This window comes from Carassius carassius, chromosome 31 (assembly GCF_963082965.1).
Source record: "Carassius carassius chromosome 31, fCarCar2.1, whole genome shotgun sequence".
NCBI classification, from domain to species: Eukaryota; Metazoa; Chordata; class Actinopteri; order Cypriniformes; family Cyprinidae; genus Carassius; species Carassius carassius.
Window position 1 is genome coordinate 18,750,041 of NC_081785.1, and position 25,248 is coordinate 18,775,288.

The 25,248-nt window shown below is 38.0% G+C and overlaps 1 protein-coding gene, 2 long non-coding RNA genes and 1 other non-coding gene across 6 annotated transcripts; 3 read left to right on the forward strand and 1 right to left on the reverse strand.

The window, feature by feature from the left end:
• The first annotated feature begins 596 nt into the window (after positions 1–596).
• trnas-cga (transfer RNA serine (anticodon CGA)) lies at positions 597–678 on the forward strand. Its single transcript has one exon. It is a non-coding gene; the product is annotated as a tRNA-Ser (tRNA).
• Positions 679–1,839: 1,161 nt separating this feature from the next.
• Positions 1,840–4,734, forward strand: LOC132111704 (uncharacterized). 3 transcript variants are annotated; one of them, XR_009424844.1, is made up of 5 exons: positions 1,840–2,094; positions 2,830–3,318; positions 3,435–3,540; positions 3,935–4,220; positions 4,403–4,733. It is a non-coding gene; the product is annotated as an uncharacterized LOC132111704 (long non-coding RNA). The 3 variants fall into 3 exon arrangements; XR_009424843.1 differs by having other exon boundaries at positions 2,830–3,252; XR_009424842.1 differs by having other exon boundaries at positions 2,830–3,540; positions 4,403–4,734.
• A 3,387-nt stretch (positions 4,735–8,121) lies between these two features.
• On the reverse strand, positions 8,122–15,167 carry LOC132111705 (uncharacterized). The gene is made up of 3 exons (XR_009424845.1): positions 14,908–15,167; positions 9,266–9,432; positions 8,122–8,681 (listed from the first exon to the last, which is right to left on the reverse strand). It is a non-coding gene; the product is annotated as an uncharacterized LOC132111705 (long non-coding RNA).
• A 6,080-nt stretch (positions 15,168–21,247) lies between these two features.
• LOC132112111 (homeobox protein Nkx-2.8-like) lies at positions 21,248–22,829 on the forward strand. Its single transcript, XM_059519693.1, has 2 exons — positions 21,248–21,686; positions 21,897–22,829. Exons 1-2 carry the CDS (start codon positions 21,431–21,433, stop codon positions 22,403–22,405), a joined length of 765 nt encoding a protein of 254 aa, XP_059375676.1. The 5' UTR covers positions 21,248–21,430; the 3' UTR covers positions 22,406–22,829.
• Positions 22,830–25,248: the final 2,419 nt, after the last annotated feature.

Below are 25,248 nucleotides of genomic sequence, written 5' to 3' on the forward strand. Positions count from 1 at the left end.
GGTCAATAAATAAAGGAATTAAAAAGATGGGCACAAAACCTGTTTGTCATGTTTCTATTCCCCACACTTTGAGAAACGCTGAGCTAACTTAACAGCTAACTTAAGGGTACCTTCGTTTGGTCAGGATTTTTCGTTTTTCTTTTTTTTTTCTTTTTTCTTTTTTTTTGGCTGGTGTCGACAAACAATGAAAAATCGTTGTCTGGCTGCCTTTCAGTGTCCTTTTCATCTTTCCGTCAGCTTTCTCCAACCAGTCATCCCATCGACTGCGCAAAATAGTGAACAAACTTGGTACTGAAAGCGGGTTGGGTAATACCAGAGACTTTGGTAATACCAAATCGGTGCGGTGGGCGGGGGGTACATTACAGATTATTTAAAATATGATACTATCTTTCTTGCTGGCAAATGAAATTAATAAAGAAAATGAACAAAAGTATTCATTCTGAATATTTCATATCTATTTTAATCTGAATGATGTGATGATATTGGGGGGGTTATATTAGCTGGATCTGATTTTTGGGGGGGTCATGACCCCCGTAACCCCCGTGCAAATTACGCGCATGAGTACAACGTCATCCTTAATCTCGGACTTAAATCAAGTCACGGTGGCCGAGAGGTTAAGGCGTTGGACTCGAAATCCAATGGGGTTTCCCCGCACAGGTTCGAATCCTGTTCGTGACGTGTTTATTTCTGCGAAACAAGACTACTTTGTACGAAGTTGTGGCCTAGTGCAGTGGTTTTCAACCTGTGGTCGCGGTGGTATTGCAGGTGGCCCGCCAATTACTATTAAAAAAACAATAATATTGTTCATATATGTAATAATGTCTAAGTCATAACATACCACAATTTCATATATATAATTAAATAACAAAATAAATATTAAACTGATACTATGCTTCCACTATTCGAGCTCGCTAATTGGTTTAAGAATAAACCACCAATTTATCTTAGATATTTTTGCTGCATATGCTACAGAACAACAAATTCAAACATGCATAAACGGCTGTCAACATCTTCCCTTCTGATTGCTCCGCTGACTGTCTACCCACAGCCGAGCTCTGCCTGGATCTGGTTTTCCCGTTTTGCTTAGCGGTGCCAGCCCCAGTTATTTTCTGTTCATCTAAAGTTCATTCTAGGTCTGTGTGATTAATCGAAATCGTCATAAAATCACGATTTGAGCGTGCACGCTTTCTAAATTGCTTTATAGCACCATTTTCCGCGGCCCTGACCTCCATATGCTATCCGATCCAATCAGAATGCAGCGCTCCTAGAGCGAGAACAGAACAGACCAGGTTCACACACTGTCTGAGATGTGCCTTTTTTCCGAGCCCATGTTAACGGATCAGAGCGTTCACACTGCACGCGGTAAAAGGCTAGAAATAAAAACGTGCGAAAATAAAATCTAGCACATGAGCATATATAGAGTTGTGAGTGCACAGGATGCAGTTTAAGTGAGAGGAGACACGTTTTAAGTGCAGCAGCGTGTATCTGAGCATGCGCGTCTGGTTTTGTAACAAAGCAAAGGAAATCTGCGTGCGAACAGAGAGATTCGCTCTCGCGCATTATTTTAATGTGCTTTCGCGTTACATTAATGCGCTCTCGCTGCAGCTTCTGCACCGCTCATACATAATGTATACGCACTGCAGACGGAGTATAGCCTATGTATGAACCTGTAAAATCTATTTCAACACCTGAAGCACCACTACAATTAATGAGCTCTATGAACAATGCATGGCAAAAAAAAAGACAAAAAGTCCCTGGACACGGGATTTATTTATTTATATATATTTTTGCCATAAGTCTTTGTTACACCTTTACTATAGTGATTATTTTGACTTATGTCACCCGATTCGAACGTTATCACTCGATTGAATGGGCGTTATCAGCGGTTATCAACCCATAGATATGGGCCAGGAGGGGCCTCCTGCTCCTACTAGTAGGCTCAGAAGGCCGTAATCATCCTTCCACATGGTTGATCACCCACAAATATACAAGAGAAGACTCCAGATCCAATCCCAGAATTCCTGCTCACCGGTAATCGGAAGTCTACTGGATGAACGCGGCAACGTTGCGATATTTCCTGCTTAATATTTTCAGGTAAGACTATTAAAATGATAAAACTGAGCATTTAAACTGTAATGGAAAACAATACATACACTCGTATTGCGTGTCATGATTGTTGACATGAGATAACCGTATTGCGATGTGTCTTCAAACGTTATCGCTAGACCATATTACGTTATTAGCCTGTCGTTACGTTAACGTTGCATGCTTTATGTGAGCATTAACGTTGCTGTATTTACATCTGAAGCTAATGTGGGAATTTATTTTCTAGTTTAACTGTAAAAATGACTTTTTACACTCTTACAGGCTTATTGCATATTGTGTATGCTCGATAACGCCTCACTGAAGCCATGTCATAGGCCTAATGTAACCCATATTGACTTGAGAGAAATATTAAACACAAGACGTATTTTAAATCTATATACCTTCTCCAAAAAATAAATTGAATACTTAAAAACACAATATAACCCACAAGTGTTCCCTTTATTTTTTTGAGCAGTTTATATATATAGCTAGCTAGGTGTGTATCTATCTATTTATATAATCTATCTATCTATATCTAGCTCCATGTGTATCTATCTATCGATCTATCTTGCAATCTATATATCTAGTTATCTAGCTAGCTGTATCTAACTATCGCACCAAATATCCCTCATCTGACTGCATCCCATTTTCACTCATGTGTTTCTGTCTTTTAGGCTGTGATAAGAAGTACGGTACGGGTTGCACTTTGCTTTATGTAATAATTGCCAAATATTTTGATTTCAGATATGGGAAAAGCTCTTAAGATGACCACACGTTTCAGGAACGTTAAAATTAAGTTGGTGAGGAGGTCTATCGCTGGCCCTGCAAAGTTTTCTTACCTCAGTCAAGGTCTTCCCCAGCCCAGCTACAAACAGACCCACTCTTCTGACCATTCGATTACATCTCAACTGGCTGATCCTGTTGATGTGACACCAAGCTGTTCTGAGAGTGCATACAGGAAGGCAAAGAAGAGAGAGCTTCATGCCTGGGATGCAGTCAAGGATGAGATGCTTAAGGTGTCGTTTGAATGTTCAGCACCAATCACTACCCAGTGTGTTGTCTGCCGAGAACATGCTGATTATAGGTGTCTTGAGTGCAGCTCCACTGCAGTGTTTTGTGAGGTTTGCCTGAAGAGGACTTTCACTGCATCTTCCTGAAAAGTGGATTGTAAGAACAATAGCATACAGTCTTACATTGCTATTGCTATACTTGCATACAGACAGCAAACTTACAGTAATGTCTACAGATTCATTAGATACTTCAGATTGTTTTAGCACTATGCAGTATCAACTGTTAGTGTCACAAGTTTGTTGTTTTAAAAACATTAGAGCTATCCATCTTTCTTACAGAATATTTACTATGAGCCATCCTCCCTGGGGTTATTCTTCTATTTACCAGAAGGCCATGGCACCCATGCTGTGTACACAAAGGACATGAAGGTCATTGTCAGCACAGGTTTGTCATTTTACCTGATACAAAATCTTAATGTATTTAATTTTATTGACAGGTTAAGGAATTCAATCCTATTACATGTGGAGTAATGATTTCCTTTAAGGAATTAATTCAATTTGTGATAGAATAAAAAAAAAGTTGTTTGTTGATTGCAATAATTACAAACATTAAGTTATATGTGACACACTCAAGTGATTAGTCTATACTATATAAACTAAATGTATAATTTATATACTATCATGATAGGTAAAAATGTATAGCCTGAATCCACTGTAAGTCGCTTTGGATAAAAGCGTCTGCTAAATACATTAATTTAATTTAATTTATACTTATATGGTAGTCTCTATAGTAGTACTAGGTTATGTTTTTGTGTTATTTTCCTCTTTATATTTGGCAGGACGGCTCTGCACCATTACAGTCAACATGTGTGCGTGTGAACCAGAAACCTGCTCTCTGCTAAGGTATGGGCTCTGGCCAGCAACAGCCGACAAGCCCCAGACAGATAGCCTTCTCCATCCCTCTGCTAGAGCTTTTTGTTTGTCTGTCACTGGAGTGTCAGGTTTCTGTTGAGGGTTTTTGCAACACCCCATATCCCATTTTAGGCATCACCACTTCCGACAAAGAAGTTTGGTTGATATTTGGCCACATTAAATGGTGGAACCATATGCCCAGCATGTCCAAAGGTTGGTTATAATTCCAGCGTGGCTCTTGTTTGATTAAATTAATGGCATAGAATTAAAATCTGAATTAATATCAAACTAAGTTAATTTGTGTATGTAGTATTATAATAGAATAGTAATAGTATAAATGTATAAACCTGGTGCGGGTACAAAACCAGTTGTAACTGTAAGTGTTTGTTTTCCAGGCGGATGGAGATATGATTGTCACAGTGGATGCCAACTTTGGCCTTGTGAGGAAGCAAAGCTCCAGTACAAGTGCGGTTGAGCCATTACACGGAACCCGCATGTTTCTTGATGAAAAGGATGTAGAGGAATACCTGCTATCACATCTTGACAGCTCAAAGCCTCAAGAGGTTAATCATTGTTGCAGAATTTCATGGCCTGAGTCCATGAAATATTAATTAAACTTGTGAAAAAAGATCACTATTCCTCCCATAAATCTATGTATTCCTTAAATATTTAGGACTGCAGTAAGCTGCTCTCATTCAAGGTCTCCAACACCTGGAAAGAAAACGACATCCAGCCACTGTGATGTTTAACCCACATGTACCAGACATTGTTCCTGCAGACAACCCCTACTTGTGTCAAGCCGTCCCCATGTCAAGCATACAGACACTGGTATACAATGATGATGGTGATAATGATGATGATGACAATGATAACTAGGACTGTAAGCATTGGTATGACAGCACAGGGCCTGTATTTACAAAGCTTCTCAGAGTAAAAAAAAGTCCCAACTGGCCTAAAATCCTCAGACTGTATATTTGAACCTGAGGTTCACAAGCACTTCATAAACTTTTTAAGTCCAAAGAAATGGTTCTGATGTTGTTGCAGATCATATAAACCTTTCATGGTGGTGGAGGAATATAATTACCTTACTGCATTACTTGTGCAGACATGTTGTTTTACTAGGTCTGATCTATTTTAAAGCTTAGGCACTGTATTTAAGCATACATATCACCACTAGTCTGTCTGTATGAGTACAAAATAAAAAAAATAACTGTCTAATTGTTACTGTACAAGCACAGTAAAATATTTCTATAAAAATATTGCACTACTGTTATTTTGCATAGAATACATTGTTCAACAATATTTTTGCACACTCATTCATCTGCATTTATTACCACTGTTCTCACGTTCCTGCTGTTCATAATGTATATATAATCCTTCATTGCTCTGTTCATAATGTACATACAATCCCTACATTGCATTCATATTTATATTCTGCATATACTCTGATCAATATTGTATATAGCAACTCCACTGTACATTCTGTATATCATAGCTTTACTTACTCTGCACTTTTATGTATATAAAACACTATATTCTTGCACTTCTGGATAGATGCTAACTGCATTTCATTAGCTCTGTACTTGTACTCTGCATAATGACAATAAAGTTGAATCTAATCTAATCTAAAAAATTGTGTTTACCATAATGTAATATGTTATTTACTGTAATATACAAACGTGGGGGAGGTGTTTTGTTTTTTGTGAGCTCACCATCAAAATCTCCTTGACTGAGTTGAAATGACAATAAATTATTGGATCTTGAATCCTCTGAAGCAACTATGAGTTTGTAAAAAAAATGTTTTCAGCCATGGTGCTCTGCACTTATTCACAGCGCATTTAAAGTCAATGAAAAGGAATTTACTTAATAAATGACATGAATTTACAGTCATAATCCGTATGTGACAGTGTGCCACATACAGTAGGTTCCTACATAACTGTTATTGGCTTGAAATTCTCCAGATCCAAGCCTATGTAAATGAACACATTTTTTCCCTTCTTCTTCCCATTGGCTGCTTTCATTTTATTTTCACATTCTTCGTTCAGTGAATGTATATTACATTTAGTTTTATATCTTTACCTTTTTTATTTCATTGCCATGGTGGTTACGCTGCTATCGCTGAAACCACGTAGCTTGCATTGACGTAGCTCCGCCCGAAAGTATTTTATTCACAAGACACTTTTTTTTAAAATGATAAATTCAACATTTGTCCACAAAAAAACTAACAAACAGATAACTCAACAATACGATATGTTAATATAACTTTTGCACATTTCTCCTTCGATTCAGAGAAATACATTTTTGGTAGCAGAAGGTTACGGAAGTGCATTGTGTTGTGGGCGGGGTTTGCGGGTTCTACATTTCGCCTAAAATATCTTAAATAAACAAATATATTTAGATTTTCTTAACGTAAATCATCTAGATGCAGTGTAATTAATAGATTGGTTGTACTAGATATTTGATATATTCAGTAGATATATCTTTTTACAACCCTAATTTCCAACCCTAATTTGCAAACCAGATAAACTACAACTGCAGTGCTTGATTTGTATCAAGCTGCATTGCGTAGCTATAGGGAATTGTAGTTTTTAAAACATTCGTGTTTTTCTTAGAAATTGGATTGCAAATAGTGAGTTGAGAGTATCTATATCTATATCTGTATCTATATATCTATGTAATCAGATTTTAAATGTCTAAATTTTAAATGGGTTCAAATTACTTTTAACCAGATTTGACAGTATCCCAAGCTGTTGACTATATTCACATCATAAATGAGGACAATAGCTCTCTATAACAGTTGGTCTTATGTGTGTAGCCCCTTTTATTGCTTAATTATAAGCCTTCAAATATGCACCAAGGTGATGTTTCAAAGGTCAGTATTTTTTCAAAACCGGAGCCATGTAGAATCTTCATACTTACATATGTTACTCTCCAGGTCAAGACCTTTCTAAAAATGTATGTGGTTTAGCTCTACGACAAAGTTTTAATTTTCTCATTTCACATGCACAAGCCATCTCGGGTGTAGTTTCAGAGCGCTCTTTGAAGGCTCAATAGCCAGCCTATATAAAAAGAAGCTATTTGCTTGTTTGTTTGTTTCTGACTTTGTAAACAGATTTATGAACCCACAACATGACAAATACCTGGTCCGCACACACACACACACACACACAAAGACTCATTTTGCATTTCTGTTTGGTACACACATGGCTTATATATATAGGCTATCTATTTATGGGATGGTTCACCCAAAAATGAAAATTCTGTCATCATTTACTCACCCTCATCTCATTCCAAACCTGTATGAGTTGCTTTCTTATGTTGAACATAAAACAAGATAATTTGAAGATTGCTGGTAAAAGTTAAAGTTTTTACAAGGTTTCTAAGCAGAAGATGGTTGAATGTTTTCTCAGTCCATGTTACCAAAACTCATGTGTCATTTAAAAAGCATGTTTGAAAGCATGTCAATTAATTTCTTGCATTCACCTAGATGCAATGTAATTAATAGTTTGGCTATACTAGATATTTTATATTTTCAGTAAATATATAATTTTACAACCCTAATTTGCAAACCAGATAAACTACAACTGTAGTGCTGATTTGTATCAAGCTCCATTGCTTACCTATAGGGAATTGTAGTTTTTAACATTAGTGTTTTTCCTAGAACTGGAGGTTGTAAATAGTGAGTTGAGAGTACAGTGAGGAGTTTAGGGGTATTGTAAACACATCTATCTAATCAGATTTTAAATGAATAATTAATATATAATAACTATAATTGTGACCGACAGCACTTTGAATTGAAATGTAGTCTACCCACGGCAGACAACTGCAAACAAAAGTGGAACACACCAGTCCTCCCTCACATAAACTGACAATAAACTTTATTTATCTGAATCCAAGGAGAAACAATTGATATCCTTAACACAGATAAAATGATACCCTTCACATTTTCTCTTAAATGTTTATCATTAAAATAAAAGTGTAACAGTAATTGTGAAGAAAATACTTCACTGTGAAAGTAAGCAATGCCATAGAAACCATTAAAATTTTAAATAAATAAATTATTTTAATTTATTTTATAAATTCAAGTTATGTGAAGCATCTTATCATAACATGAAATCATACTCTGACCCACTGTTTTGAATATTATGGTGAGGTGCTTGCTAAAACCCAGCCCTACTGAACCAATGATGAAACAGGTGTATATATATATATATATATATATATATATATATATATAAACATGTAGACTCAATTCAGTACAATATAACTTTATTGGTCTCCACATAAGTCCTGTATAAAGACCACATTGATGGTGCCAACAAACAACAATAATAAATAAAAATTGGGATGAATGAAAATAACAAAAAGATCACAATTTTCTTCTTACGTGTGAAGTGTAGTCATTACAATAAATTTGCAGCATATGTATGTATTGTGTGTGTGTGTGTGTGTGTTTGTATGGATGGGTTTGGGGCCGTCAACACAGTAAAAACAACCCAAAAAGTAACAAGATACATCTTCAGGGTGTTTGCATGGTGTCTTGACACTGGCAGGGAAGGCACATGTTCTTTTTAAAGCCACATGCTGTGTGTGACCATGAACGCCACTTCTTTCTTTCATTCTTCTTCTTATCATCAAAATGGACGCAGCAGACACAGCACAAATTGCCTCCATCTACCAAAGGAAAAACACAAATATTTTGAAAGTCAAGCCAGTTAGTTTAAATCATACTCATCAATATATTTAAAGCAACATCTCAAAGGCAGCTTGTTCATTCTTAACTGTTGCCAAAGGAATATGTGGGTATTGCACATCAATTCATCTCAGATCTTGCTGATAATCAATCATAAGATAAAAGCAGGTTTTCCTGGGTTCCATTTCAGAAAGCGGCTTTAGGAAAACTCTGGGTTTTTCGTTTCAGAAATGGATGTAAATCAAACCTGAGACAGAGGGGTAACTAAATTTTAATTTAAGAAATGTCATGACCACTTTGTTCTTCAGCTGCTTCCAGATTGAGATGGTGGTATGAGACAATTTCTTCAATGTGAGAATATTTGATGTTGATAGCCTTGTAAACAAAAATCTGCTGGAATATTTTTTTTTAACAAACTCATTTGAAATTATGATAAAAACTAGAGATAAACAATCCAGTTGTCTAACACAATGTTTTGCTCACACCACAATTGCTGTTGATCATCCTTCCATCTAATCCTTTAAGAATACCACTAATGCTTAGCAAATGAATCCTGTTTCCAAACCTCTAACTTCAGCTTCTTAAGGTGCATTTTAATTCGGGCATCCCTCATCTCAGAGTTTAGGTCCTGTGCCTGCCCATGTGCCCTCAGTGCTGCTGCCTCTTGAATGTATTTTTGCTTTGCATCTTCCCCCAATGTGGCGCACCTGCCCTTAATATCATTCATTGTGCCTGAGGAAAAAATAGATGCACAGAAAACTTAACGCATTAGAGTCAGCATCTCCTTTTTAAAGTAAATTCATACAACGACAATCAGCACTGGGGTTGTGAAAACCATTTATCTGTAACAACTCTGTAAAAACAAGATAACGTGTAAAGTAGATGACCTGATGATTCTTTTCAATACACTCCGCATTCTTAAACTAAAGCGTTAGCACTCGTTAGCTTGTCATTAGCGTCTTCATTCGAACCTATCGCTGTTTTCTTTTCTCCTCTCCCTCGCTCCAGTTTTTCACAAGTTCATCAAACAACCGCAGTAAGAATTTTCATCAAGCACGGTGAGTAATGGCTTCTCCTATCATTGTTTCTTGCACCTCTTGCCACATGTACAGTTTATCTATCTCTGTCGCTGATGAGGGATTCACATGTAATAAATGCAGGGAAATAGTTAGGCTGACAGAGAAGATTTCAGAATTAGAGACACGCATCCAAACTTTAATTGAGGACAGTAAGAATTTTAGGGCTCTAGATACGGCTTTGGATGCGTCTAGCTCAGGGATTCCTATACATTGTTCGGTTCCGGAAACAGAGCCCCAGCAGCAGGGCAACTGGTGACGGTGAGGCAGCGTAGTCGTGGGTCAAAACACCGCTCTTCTGTTCCGATCAAAACATTAAACAGGTTCTCCCCACTCAGTGATGCACCCACTGAGAAACCTGATGAAAGTGCTCTAGTTATTGGTGATTCTATTGTACGGAACGTGAATATAGAGACACCAGCCACCATAGTCAAATGTTTACCGGGAGCCAGAGCGCCTGACATCTTGGCAAATTTAAAAGTGCTGGCTAATGCTAAACGTAAATACAGTAAGATTGTTATTCATGCCGGCGCTAATGATGTTCGACTTCGCCAGTCGGAGATCACTAAAAATAACATTAAAGAGGTGTGTGAACTTGCAAGCACGATGTCAGACACTGTAATATGCTCTGGTCCCCTCCCTGCTTACCGTGGTGATGAGATGCATAGCAGATTGTCATCACTCAATGGCTGGATGTCTAAGTGGTGCCCACAGAATAACATAGGTTTCATAGACAATTGGACGAGCTTTTGGGGCAGACCGGACCTGTTTAAAAGAGATGGTCTTCATCCCTCCTGGGGTGGCGCCACTCTTCTCTCTAGAAATATGGCAAATAGTCTTAGTGTTTATACTTGACTAACTGGGGCCCAGGTCAGGAAGCAGACAGACTGGCTAAACCGACCGTCTGCTAGCCGCCTCCCGTCACAGAGGTCAGTTAATTCTCAGCACATAGAGACTCTTTCACCTAGATATCACACTATAGAGACTGTGTCTGTTCCCCGAACTAGAAAAAACAAAAAACGTCCAAACCAGGTTAAGATTAACAATTTAATTGAGGTTCAACAAATAAAAAACAGAAGCAATATGGATAAACAAATGATAAAGCTTGGCTTATTGAATATCAGATCCCTTTCTACGAAAACACTTTTTGTAAATAATATGATCACTGATCATAATATAGATGTACTCTGTTTGACAGAAACCTGGCTAAAACCTGATGATTACATTATTTTAAATGAGTCCACCCCCCAAGATTACTGTTATAAACATGAGCCACGTCTAAAAGGCAAAGGTGGAGGTGTTGCTTCAATTTATAACAACGTTTTCAGGATTTCTCAGAGGGTAGGCTACAAGTATAACTCGTTTGAAGTAATGGTACTTCATATAACATTATCCAAAGAAACAAATGTTAATGATAAATCCCCTGTTATGTTTGTACTGGCTACTGTATACAGGCCACCAGGGCACCATACAGACTTTATTAAAGAGTTTGGTGATTTTACATCTGAGTTAGTTCTGGCTGCAGATAAAGTTTTAATAGTTGGTGATTTCTCTACCATAGGAGAGGAAGAATTGTATAAACTTGTTAAATCATCTAAACCAACAACATGTATGTTAGACCCTATACCATCTAAGCTCCTGAAAGAGGTGCTTCCAGAAGTCATAGATCCTCTTCTGACTATTATTAATTCCTCATTGTCATTAGGACATGTCCCCAAAACCTTCAAACTGGCTGTTATTAAGCCTCTCATCAAAAAACCACAACTTGACCCCAAAGAACTAGTTAATTATAGACCAATCTCGAATCTCCCTTTTCTGTCCAAGATACTAGAAAAGGTGGTATCCACACAATTATATTCCTTCTTAGAGAAAAATGGTATATGTGAGGATTTCCAGTCAGGATTTAGACCGTATCATAGTACTGAGACTGCTCTTCTTAGAGTTACAAATGATCTGCTCTTATCATCTGATCGTGGGTGTATCTCTCTATTAGTTTTATTGGATCTTAGTGCTGCGTTTGACACAATTGACCACAACATTCTTTTGCATAGACTTGAATACTTTGTTGGCATCAGTGGAAGTGCATTAGCATGGTTTAAATCGTACTTATATGACCGCCATCAGTTCGTAGCAGTGAATGAAGATGTATCCTATCGATCACAAGTGCAGTATGGAGTACCTCAAGGCTCAGTACTAGGGCCGCTACTCTTCACGCTTTATATGTTACCCATGGGAGATATCATCAGGAAACATGGTGTTAGCTTTCACTGTTATGCTGATGATACTCAGCTCTATATTTCTTCGCAGCCCGGTGAAACACACCAATTTGAAAAACTAATGGATTGCATAGTCGATATAAAAAACTGGATGACGAGTAATTTCTTACTGCTAAATTCTGAAAAAACAGAGGTGTTAATTATAGGACCTAAAAACTCTGCTTGTAATAACCTAGAACACTGTCTAAGACTTGATGGTTGCTCTGTCAATTCTTCGTCATCAGTTAGGAACCTAGGTGTGCTACTTGATCGCAATCTTTCCTTAGAAAGCCACGTTTCTAGCATTTGTAAAACTGCATTTTTCCATCTCAAAAATATATCTAAATTACGGCCTATGCTCTCAATGTCAAATGCAGAAATGTTAATCCATGCATTTATGACCTCAAGGTTAGATTATTGTAATGCTTTATTGGGTGGTTGTTCTGCACGCTTAGTAAACAAACTACAGCTAGTCCAAAATGCAGCAGCAAGAGTTCTTACTAGAACCAGGAAGTATGACCATATTAGCCCGGTCCTGTCAACACTGCACTGGCTCCCTATCAAGCATCGCATAGATTTTAAAATATTGCTTATTACTTATAAAGCCCTGAATGGTTTAGCACCTCAGTATTTGAATGAGCTCCTTTTACATTATAATCCTCTACGTCCGCTACGTTCTCAAAACTCAGGCAATTTGATAATACCTAGAATATCAAAATCAACTGCAGGCGGCAGATCCTTTTCCTATTTGGCGCCCAAACTCTGGAATAACCTACCTAACATTGTTCGGGAGGCAGACACACTCTTGCAGTTTAAATCTAGATTAAAGACCCATCTCTTTAACCTGGCATACACATAACATACTAATATGCTTTTATTATCCAAATCCGTTAAAGGATTTTTAGGCTGCATTAATTAGGTAAACCGGAACCGGAAACACTTCCCATAACAACCTATGTACTTGCTACATCATTAGAAGAATGGCATCTACGCTAATATTTGTCTGTTTCTCTCTTGTTCCGAGGTCACCGTGGCCACCAGATCCAGTCTGTGTCCAGATCAGAGGGTCACTGCAGTCACCCGGATCCAGTACGTATCCAGACCAGATGCTGGATCAGCACCTAGAAAGGACCTCTACATCCCTGAAAGACAGCGGAGACCAGGACAACTAGAGCCCCAGATACAGATCCCCTGTAAAGACCTTGTCTCAGAGGAGCACCAGGACAAGACCACAGGAAACAGATGATTCTTCTGCACAATCTGACTTTGCTGCAGCCTGGAATTGAACTGCTGGTTTCGTCTGGTCAGAGGAGAACTGGCCCCCCAACTGAGCCTGGTTTCTCCCAAGGTTTTTTTCTCCATTCTGTCACCGATGGAGTTTCGGTTCCTTGCCGCTGTCGCCTCTGGCTTGCTTAGTTGGGGACACTTCATCTACAGCGATATCGTTGACTTGATTGCAAATAAATGCACAGACACTATTTAACTGAACAGAGATGACATAACTGAATCCAATGATGAACTGCCTTTAACTATCATTTTTGCATTATTGACACTGTTGTCCTAATGAATGTTGTTCAGTTGCTTTGACGCAATGTATTTTGTTTAAAGCGCTATATAAATAAAGGTGACATTGACATTGACATTGACATTGACATTGATGAATGCAATTTGCGTGAGTGAAGTACTTGCCAAATACTATCATGAAAATGTGTTTCATGACGTTTCATGACACTCATAAACCTTATGTCAACAAAGCCACCATGTATGAAAAACAATTTAGTATAAAAAAATAAAAACAGTCAATAAAATAAACAGTCTTTAAATTTTGTTTCTCACCTTTGTTTTTGAATATGTCCCTACAAAAAAGATTGTAAGGCGACAGCTTTCTAATGTGAATTTTGGCCGGGGTTCACAAAGTTGCACAAAAGTAAACCTTTTTTCTACGACACTGGTGTCCAAACCAGTAGCTGATGCAGCTCTTGGAATTAATTCTGAACCAACTCGTGTCATTCCACCCTTAAAAAATGATTTCAGGGTTTCCTTTTGATTCCCATTAATGGGAGTTCTCTCTTGTTGAATAACAACAAAGAAAGAAATAGATAGTCAGTAATAAATCAGTAATAAAAAAAAAAGACTGTGTTGCAGATCATACCATCGTTCTCAGACACTCTTGCCTAATGCTTCTAGATTAGCAACTGTAAGGCTTACCTCTCTGGGCCATCTTCAACCTAAAACATAAACAGAGAGAAACTTGCAAATGACAGATTTGTGAACAATAAATTCTAAACAGCCCAAAACCAAATTTTGGATAGAAATTGGATGGAAATTTTGGAAATGTATGTTGTAAAGGGAGACAAAAAAGTTAGGTAAAGAGACATTAATGTAACACAGGCAGGCAGACAGACATCTAAACAGACAGACAGACAGACCTTTGGGTTTTATGTTTCAAGTTCAGTGTCGAGGGATATTTGGTGAGATAGATTTCCAAACATCCGTAAAATATGTCTTGTGTTTAATATTTCTCTCAAGTCAATATGGGTTACATTAGGCCTATGACATGGCTTCAGTGAGGCGTTATCGAGCATACACAATATGCAATAAGCCTGTAAGAGTGTAAAAAGTAATTTTTACAATTTAACTAGAAACTAAATTCCCCCATTAGCTTCAGACGTTAATACAGCAACGTTAATGCTCACATAAAGCATGCAACGTTAACGTACCGACAGGCTAATAACGTAATATGGTCTAGCGATAACGTTTGCAGACACATCGCAATACGGTTATCTCATGTCAACAATCATGACACGCAATACGAGTGTATGTATTGTTTTCCATTACAGTTTAAATGCTCAGTTTTATCATTTTAATAGTCTTACCTGAAAATATTAAGCAGGAAATATCGCAACGTTGCCGCGTTCGTCCAGTAGACTTCCGATTACCGGTGAGCAGGAATTCTGGGATTGGATCTGGAGTCTTCTCTTGTATATTTGTGGGTGATCAACCATGTGGAAGGATGATCACGGCCTTCTGAGCCTACTAGTAGGCGCAGGAGGCCCCTCCTGGCCCATATCTATGGGCTGATAACCGCTGATAACGCCCATTCAATCGAGTGATAACGTTCGAATCGGGTGCTTATGTCTGTTCCAGAGATGTTACAACTTTTTGATAAAGCTCTAATTGGTTTTCTTTTGGAAATATGTTTCAAATTCATCCTGAATGCATTTATGACTGTAAAACATATCTGTGTGTGTCAAAATTGTGATTAAAATCGAAATCACAAAATTTATCAAAGGGATCGCGATAGGTTTTTTTTTGTTGTTGTTGTCCATATCGCACAACCCTAGTTCATTCAATATATACAGTTAACAATCTAGTTTCTGAGTACTAAGTTATTAACTCAACAATAGCGGGGTCAGTTAATTTTTTTGCAGTGGGCCGCGCAAACATATGTGTTTGGTTGTGTTGGCCGCGAGTTGAAAAAGGTTTGGAACCACTGGCCTAGTGGTTAGAGAGTTTTATTCCTAACTCTAGGGTTGTGGGTTCGAGTCTCGGGCTGGCAACACCACAACTTAGGTGCCCTTAAGCAAGGCACTGCTCCCTGGGTGCTGCAGCATGAATGGCTGCCCACTGCTCCGGGTGTGTGTTCACTGCTGTGTGCACTTTGGAAGGGATAAATGCAGAGCATGAATTCTGAGTATGATTGTCACTTTCACTTTTTGGGTGTTTAACGATTTAACAGAGACAAATGAGTTCATAAAGTATATAGAAAATAATTTTGTGAATTATTTTATAATTTAATGAATTCTATTAATTCCTGTTGAAACTGGAAGTTTGGGAAAGACGTTTCAGGCCTCGCCTCTTTTTTTATAAAATAACCTGACACAGCAATGAGCTACACTTGCCAGCTCGTGTCAGCCCCACGGACCGCCCACTTTCTGTTAACTGGGTTCATCCCCCCCTCTTTCCTGATGAATTGAGGACGGAAGAATAGATGCAATATTTATTTGCAAAATGGAATATTTGCTCACTCAAGTGCATTACCTGAGTGTGCTTAAGAGATCTGCAGCTGTTCACAATTGTTTAATTAAGACATTCCTAATAGATATGAAGTCGTTTAAGTATGTGATATTTCCTTATGTAGACTGCAAATGTAAACTGCTAAAAATCTTGAGCCAGCTGTGAAAGGTGAGGAGAATGTATGCGTACCTGCTGCTGGTTTGGGAAATATGTTCTCAAGATCTCATAAGCGTGAGAATCCCGAAAACATTTTCAGTGAAGTTGTTAAGGTAGTCTGGATAAAATATTTTTGCGTCTTGGGTTTTACGTTTTTATGGTTTGGTTGAGGTCTACATGTTTTCTTTAGTGTTGGCCGAAAAATGTTAGATCAGGGGTGCGTTTCCCGTTCAACGACGTAACTCGCTGATTAACTACCATAGTACGATGCATCGTTATGGAAACGAACTAACTACTCACGACTGTTTCCCGAAACCATAGTACCTGTGTCGCAGATCCATCGTTCAAACTACGCTGGTTTGAGCCGTCGTTCTTCTTCTTCTTCGATCTAATGGCAGACGGGAGACATGAGCACATACCGCCACCTTCAGTAATTTGGTTTTATTTTCTCTTTTCTTCGACTCGCTTTTGAAATGTTACGCAGGAGTCGAGTAATATCGAATTGTTTATTTGTTCTGCAATACATTATATACACACACGGAGTTAAAAATGTGCTCTTTTCTGATCCCAATGTCAATCATTTCACAATTTCATACTATTTCTTAGGTTATTTAGCTAATACTGATAGGCTACTTAACCACAATTTAAACTGTGGTGTAGCTACTGTTGTGGACACCTGATGCTTATTTTGCTAAATTTTTCCCATTTAAGTCTACTTGCCATTCTGCCATGTGTTAATGAAAATTACCCAAAAACCCCAATTTTCAAAGCATGAAATTGCAGTTCTTTTGGAGGAGGGGGAAAATAATAAAGTCCAGCTATTTTCAAAGCTGCAAAACAGCATTACAAATGCTGACAAAAATAAAATCTGTGCAGAAATCACTCAAAAAATAAATTTTGCTGGCTATGGATACGAACAAAGCCCAGAAGTCAGGAATAATGGAGGGACTTCGCAATTGTGACAAAACGGAGGGCTACGGCATGTAAGAGAGAAGCAAACAAGACTGATGGGGTATCAATACAGTTCCTCCTCTCCCTACAGAGGAAGAGACCGTTTTGGCCATCCTGGGGCCTGTTGCAATGGAAGGATCCTCTGAGGTATACATGTGTATCAACCAGGCCTTTGCCTTCAAAGTTCAGGCCTCCAACATCAGGCCCTCTCCAGTCTGGCCCTTCAACATCAGGCCCCCTCCTGCCTGGTCCTCTAACATCAGGCTTCATATCTTCAGAGGGCAATAAGAAGAAACATTGCTTTAAATTCAGTTGTTATACACTGCATTATTTTGCTGTTGGAAATTTCTGGGGGTGGTGGGTGATGGCCTGATGGATGGGTGATGGAAGCACACATGACTCTTTTGTGTGGGCCACTTCTGCAGTTTGCAGGTGGCTGAAGAGGATGCATGGCTTTGGTGATAGCTGGCTGCTGAGAGACAGAGGATATCTTCTTCACCCATACCTCCTGTCACCTATGCAGCATCCAGCCACCATTGCAGTTTAAACCATTTATTTAATCTGACATAACATCTGTTAAATATTTGGTTTATTTGCTGATATGCATTAAATGACACACACAAAAACACACATAAAAAATAATTTTGCAAACAGTGTCTATACTGTGTGTCTGTCTGTCTGTCTCTCTCTCTCTCTCTCTCTCTCTCTCTCCCCCCCCCCCTCTCTCTCTCTCTCTCTCTATATATATATATAAATACGTACATACACAAACACATTTGTAGACAGTATTCTATTTTATAATTCTGTAAAAACAACAAAATCTCTCACATATTTATACATTTTTGTTACTTTATTTTGGTACATTTATTTACTATAAAATTACTTTGATTTGAGTGTTAACATTTAATGTAAGTGAAAACCTCTAACACACTGTTTTAACCAATATTGTTATATGACAAATATGTCTTTTGGAATGTTTTTACAAAGGTAACTCACTCGACAAACTCCCCGTTTCTTCGCACAAACGAAACGATGCGGCTGTATTCCAATCGGCATGATTAATACTTTCCGAGGGCACTTCGAAGGGAGAATAATTGCGAGGGCCACGTTGCTATATAGTTTCAAACTGCATTTGTAATAAAAATAAAGAAGGCGAATTAGGTAATAAACTTTAACCACAACTTTAAGTCTTTTAAATCATTAAAAGTGGATGGTGAAATCGTCTAAAGGAATTAGGGCATAGGGTCGATAACTCTGAATAGAACATAGCCCAGGTGCGGCGCAATCAACGACGTCGACACAGCAAACTAACGACGAACTATGCTTCTAACCACAGGTGGAGAGCTGTCGTTCCAACGACACAAGTTTGCGATGCAGTTTGCGAATGTTCGTTTGAACTATGGTTTCGGGAAACACCGAATCGTTGAACTACGTTGGTAACGACGGAACTTGCGACCATAGTTGGCTAACGATGCTTTTGGGAAACGCACCCCAGTCTCGGAGCCCGTTCACAGATAGGTCTTCTGATTTTAGGGTTGAACTTTATATATTTATATATATATATATATATATATATATATGTAAAATACACTGTTCCAAATGTCATTTTTAGTAAGTGTGTGATCTGTATGGAGACCATTACCTTAAAGATCACATGGTGCCTTTCTGTGTTCTAAGTTCACACAAAAGTTAAATTCTGACATCATTTAGGCTACTTGAGTTTTTTTTTATGGTATGTGCAAAACACTGAGACATTTCTCAAAATATCTTCTTTCGTGTTCCACAGAAGAAAGTAAGTCATACAGGTTTGGAAAGAAATGGCGGTGAATAATTCATTTTTGGTTAAACCCCTGTAAGTATTAAAATGGCAAAATATTTTGGGGACTGCTACATTATGCAGTCAGTTTAATGTGCTATTTCTGCCCTGTCCCTTACAGTTATTCTTGTTAAATTAATATTAAATAACATAATACATTTTACATAATAATATATAGTCATATTAAATAACAGTATTTAAATAGCTGTTGTCTTCAGTTGAAACGGGTTAAGATGAACATTGTTGAAAACAGTTACATTGTTTATTTATGCATTCATTTATTTTCTTTGTTTGTTTTTAATGTTCATGTGGCTTTACTTTTTTTCAAGACACCAGGATTTATCCAAAGCATCCTGAGCAATTTTCTTAGTGAAAATGTGCTCAAAGTGTTGCAATTCTTGTACAGATTGATAGATTTTTAACATACAGCCTAACTGTATAATTTTAAATCAGATATTTTTTTATTTAAATATCGCGGTTTGTATGTACCACAAAGCCATATTTAAATCTCATAAAACATCCATTTTTGTTGGTTGCTTTACACGCGGAAATGTTTATTTCTGTAGATTATTCTCTGATTCTTGTTGTCTTACTCCTTGGGTTTGAGAAGTCAAACAACAAGGGTAAATATTTGACACTGAAGAGCTCTTGGGTATTTGAGAGTACACACTTTTCCTCAAGCATAGCCTACTTCTATCTGTGGGCGTCTAATAGATTAAGGAGATAGGAGAGGTCATTAGAAACTAAACTGTGTGCCTACACGAGGCTTCACTTATTCTCTGAAAAGCGTGCGCCAAAATTCCAAGAGCTAGGCAAACACTTCGACTCACTTTATTCAGGTTAACATCGATTCTTGGACACACCATATCGCAGTTACTAACCAAACGCTTTTTAGAATCAAACCTTATATAGCAAAAATAAGCATAAGCCTATAAAGTCTAAGTTTAAAAAATACAAATTCTGTCAATCTGAGTCTCATCCTTATCTTAAACATTTTAAGATTTAGGGAAATTGTTAACAGATAATTTTACATTCAGAGAAATGTTGTAGCCTATTTAAATAAATGGAAACGTATTTTAAAAAACTTTGATTAATCTGGAGACAGCTTGACGTTTTATGGAAACGAAAAGTCTTTTAATTCCGTTTGAAAACGCATAACTAATAATTCAGTATAGACATAAGCAGCCAGACGTGTAGCAGTAGATAGATGTCCAGGTCCCGTTCGGCTCTATTCAGAACCATGACAACACGAAACAAGCACGGATTTATTCGAGAAAGTTAAAGGACATTGTGCGGGGGCGTCAATCAAGCATTATTTCAGGACTGAACAAATGCAAAATCTTGACTGGAACAAATGCTTCCAACGGGTCTCGGACGCGGGGCTACATTTCCCTCTTTTGTTCCCGGTCGCTGGTTGGCATGTATTTGTGTTCCTTTTTTCGCCCGACCACCCAGGACGACTAGACGAGGACGGATACCGACTCTGTTTGGGAGGGTCTATGCAGTCATCCAGAGCGCGCTCTAAGGCTAGACAGTCTCGAGAATCATCCGAACCCAATAATATCTACTGTGCTGGTGAGGTGTAGGAGTAAGCAAAAGTAGCTACATAACGAAATATTACTGTCTCCTTGATGTCTGGATATTTTCCCAAGTTCTCAATTCAGTAGTTATTTCAGATTTCTCGCTTGTTAGGAAGAAATGACCTGCTAAGTTAAACACAACTGACATACAAGCACAAATGTCAATGTTCTAGTCTAGTGTAACATCGGATATAGCTATAAGCAAAACTTTCTTTTAGTTTCAAAAAGCAATTAGGTTTTTGTGTAATTTTACAGTACACGAAGAGCAAGCTAATTTTCCAACATCCACGAATATATACTACATTTCATTAAAGGTCCTGCTGTTCCTAATTGATTTGCTTAGTGTTTTACTTTCTTTCTTTCCATACTATGGAAGTCAACGGGCACCAGCCACTGAAGGTGAACTATCCCTTAAATCACCATCACCCACTGTACTGAAAGAGTGCGCATTTAACCCGTGCTTGTGCAATAACACCTGTAATAAACGACACTACCCCAATAAACGAATTAGGTAAACAAACTCTAGAACGCTAATGGACCACTTTGAATGCAAATATCCGATATATTATTTGCGCGGGGGGAAGAAGGGAGGGCTCTTGTTGTCACTTGCCACCCAAGACGTGATTCAGCCTCAACAATTACCATTATCTGTTTCCCACTTTTCACGAATTCGGACGAATCAGTAATGATGAAGAGTGTTACCCTCCATCATTGTGAAAGTAACGGGCTATTCTTTGCCGAGTTCACACCTACCATTACAGGGATTTAAGTACACGAGTCATTGAGGTACTTAGAACCTATAAGGAGGAGAGGCCTCAAAGCAGCCACCAAGTGCTGTTTATATAACACCGCGACATCAGTGTACACATTGTCACTTGGATGCGTGTCTTGAGAACGCACACATCACTTCAGCACTGCGCGACCGAGGATAGCTCTTCAAGATCGAGAACCAGTCCGGGAACTAACAGCAATCCAGCGCTAGAGATGGCAATTTCTAACAAGTTCAGTTTCACTGTGAGAAGTATTTTGGATTTGCCAGAAAATGACACCGAGAGCATCGCGCACCATTCTCCAGTGGACTCTTTCTCCGTCTCACCTTACTCGTCCTGGACTGAAAACGGCAGAGAACATATATGTAAGTTCTTAAAATTATTTTCCAATCAATCTTAAGAAAAATGGCTTTATGTCCATCCTATTATTCATGTCATAGCACGATGGGTTATTTTATCATGTTTTTTTTTCATGTTACAGTTGGTAACTGTAAAGCATATAAATACACATATGGGTTTTCTTCTCAGAGGGTAGATATATAAAAGCTAATTTGTATTTATTTATTTAACGTCAGACGAAAGCAACCTTGATGCTTCACCAGACTCCAGTGGGCCAGATGTGCCTTCAGTGGATACAGAGCATGAAAAGCGGAAGAAGCGTCGCGTGTTATTCTCCAAGGCGCAGACGTATGAACTGGAGAGACGCTTTCGTCAGCAGCGGTACCTGTCCGCTCCAGAACGAGAGCAGCTCGCGCACCTGCTACGCCTCACGCCCACGCAGGTGAAGATCTGGTTTCAAAACCACAGATACAAGATGAAGAGAGCACGGACAGAGTGCGCTCAGGACCTAAGTCAGCCTCCATTGCTGCGCAGAGTCGTGGTGCCCATTTTGGTCCGAGATGGCAAACCGCATCAGAGCTGTGCTATTGATGCAGAAAAGGGAAGCTGCATGGTAGTACCACCCTCACCTTTCAGCGTTCAATGTTTTCAGTCTTTACAGCAACAGACGCCCTTTGCGCTTTTGCCCACATACCAGCACTTTACCAACACAGCGGCCTCCCGTCACCACTTCTGTGTTTGGTGAGACTCGCTTAGGACCACTCGAACTATTTTCGGGACTTATCTCACAGGACAGCGCATGGATTCCTCCTGATTCAAGTTGTTTTTAATTACATAAAGTGTTAGGTCTATTAAAGTAGAAACTCTCAGCGTTGATAAGATAAAAAAAATGCTGTTTGCACATACTATTATATATGTTCTATTTAGTCTTTGTAAGATTTTTGTATATTGATTATCTGATGTTGAGCATAATTGCCTATAGATCTTGTGACGTTATACTGTTTGTATTTCTTCTAAACCAAAATATGATATATCAGTGAGAAAAATGTTTTATGTTTTATATTGTTAATATTGTAGTGTTATAATTTGATGATATTTGCATAATCTCAAAGTGTTATGTGTAAAAAAAGATACTGAGAATAAAAAAAATACATTCTTAGCAATTTATAATTGTTTGAATTGTCCAAATTATCGTTGGTTTATACACATTATACTAAATATTCATTATGCTTAAAATTACTCCTTTTACAGATTTTAAAGTGTGTAATTTCGCCTCTAAGAAGTTTTATTAGGCTACAAATGTTTAATTCCTTCACATTTTTGTTAATCCCTGTGATTGTTACAAATTGTTTGTACAAAAGATCGCAGACTGAACTAAAAAAAAATATATATATATATATTTAAAAAAGGAGTATGAGAATTAGCGCACAGCAAGAGATGAGTGGCTTTTGTTAATGTTAAGACGTCCACTTTCACCCAACACAGAAGACCAAATAACCTGAATAAAGAAAGAACCCTTATTTAGGACTCAGCATAGGTAAACACTAAACAAGAAATGCATTACAATGGTCATTGATTCTTATGTGAATCTGAATTTTATTAAAAGATAATATATTTATCGTCCTTTTTACGAAGTGGTGTTTTATAAAGGGAGTCTTGCCGAGCTCGGAGCTCTCTCCCCAACGTGATAAATACGTATGACCTTTATTTAATTATAAGTAGCCTATAAGTGTGAACACGTGAAATATGAGTGTTGTTTTTACGCGTATTTGAGTACTAGTTAAAACTTGGGTGACTAAATAAGAAAACAGAAGTTGATAGATGTTCTTAAAATTGTTACCCCAACACACAAAAATAAATTAAGCAGCGGTTTGTGACAAATGGCACTGTGACCTCAGAAAGTTCAGGCAACTCACTGTCCTCTCCATATTTTAAAAGAGGATGATCTTTGTCGTAACACTGATGCAAGAGGCGTTTTTTTGTCGTGCTTTCTCAATCCCGAGCTTGTCCCAATTAATTCAGCGACCCGGTTAGTAGCCTATCATCCTTGTCACCTGGCCTTTTGTCCCTTCTCTCAGGCCACCTTGTACTACATATGGAGGGGACTGACCGCAGCGATCTCTTCTCTACATCTACCCCAAAACACTTTTTGTGTCGTCTTCTGAAAGGACCATTGTGTGGTTCCCAAAGGGACCTAGACAAAATCCGCAGCGTCCCAATTCTCGTGATGTTTAATCAGTCCCGGGTGACAAATTTATGGGCTTTAACAAGACAATGGAGTTTTAAAAGTCGTTGGGTTTGGGGAGTGACAAAGACAGGCTTTAAGAGGTCTCCGCTGGTTTATGGCGAGACTTGGCCATGCACAACATAGACCGCAACTGCGCTTATGAATTCATGTTTTTCTCTAAATTAGCCTAGATTGATTATCTAGTTGTTTCTTGATTTAAGATGCAAATCACCTGCTGCGAAGAATCATTTACCTTTCACTAAATACACTGAAAGAAAGTGAAATTAAATGCAAACCGAATATTTGACCACACCAGATAAATCTATCAAAGTTATCTACTAAATGCAAGGTAGAAGCGATTTTTTATTGATATTTATCAAGACATGATTAAGAAAGTAAAGAAACGAATTATTAGGAGCCATTGTTATTCTGCTTTTTGAATAGCCTAACTCTTCACAGAAACAACTGTGTCGTGTAAATAAAAATTAAATAGGCTACATTTTAAATGTCATTACAAATGCGTTTTTATACCCCAGCTGGACTGATTTCACTAGGGGGGGGGGGGGGTGTTCGCGTGACATCACTAACAAGTAATGTCCAGGGTTTCAGTTGCCTGCTGTAAGCGGTGCCACTCTGCCACCTTGAGGTTAACAGCTTCCTGTGGTGAGCTTGATCTGACTGAACGCAGAGGGAAGCGAATATTCCCATGCAGCTCTCTTGCGTGAGGAGTCCCTGTACAAACGGCATGGTTGTTACTCTCCACTAGATGTCACAATAGCACCATGGAGTCTAAAATTCGTGTCTCTGCTGTCAATATTTACTGCATCTGATGAGCATCAACGTCACTCCCGTCCCACCTTAAACAAACGTCCAATAAAACATAATGATGAATAAGCCACATAATATAAAATAGGCTAATATAATATAATATAATATAATATAATATAATATAATATAATATAATATAATATAATATAATATAATATAATATAATATAATATAATTGGACACATTATGTGTGTGTGTGTGTGTGTGTGTGTGTACACAGGGTTTCTGTATATATATATATATATATATATATATATATATATATATATATATATATATATATATATATATATATATATAGACATTGACCACCCAGCTAGTGCTGAACATAATTGTCTGGATTGTCAATAGAAAAATATATTAAAAACAATACAAAGCATACTAGTAATTGCTGTTAATTGGCCATGATAGCCGTACTCCAGTAGAGAGGAGTGAGCCTGATTAAATTAAGAGAGCCTTTTGTAAACTGGATCAAGTAGGCCGAACACCTTGAAAGCAACGTTGGACGCCCCATAGTTTTGACACGAATTGCT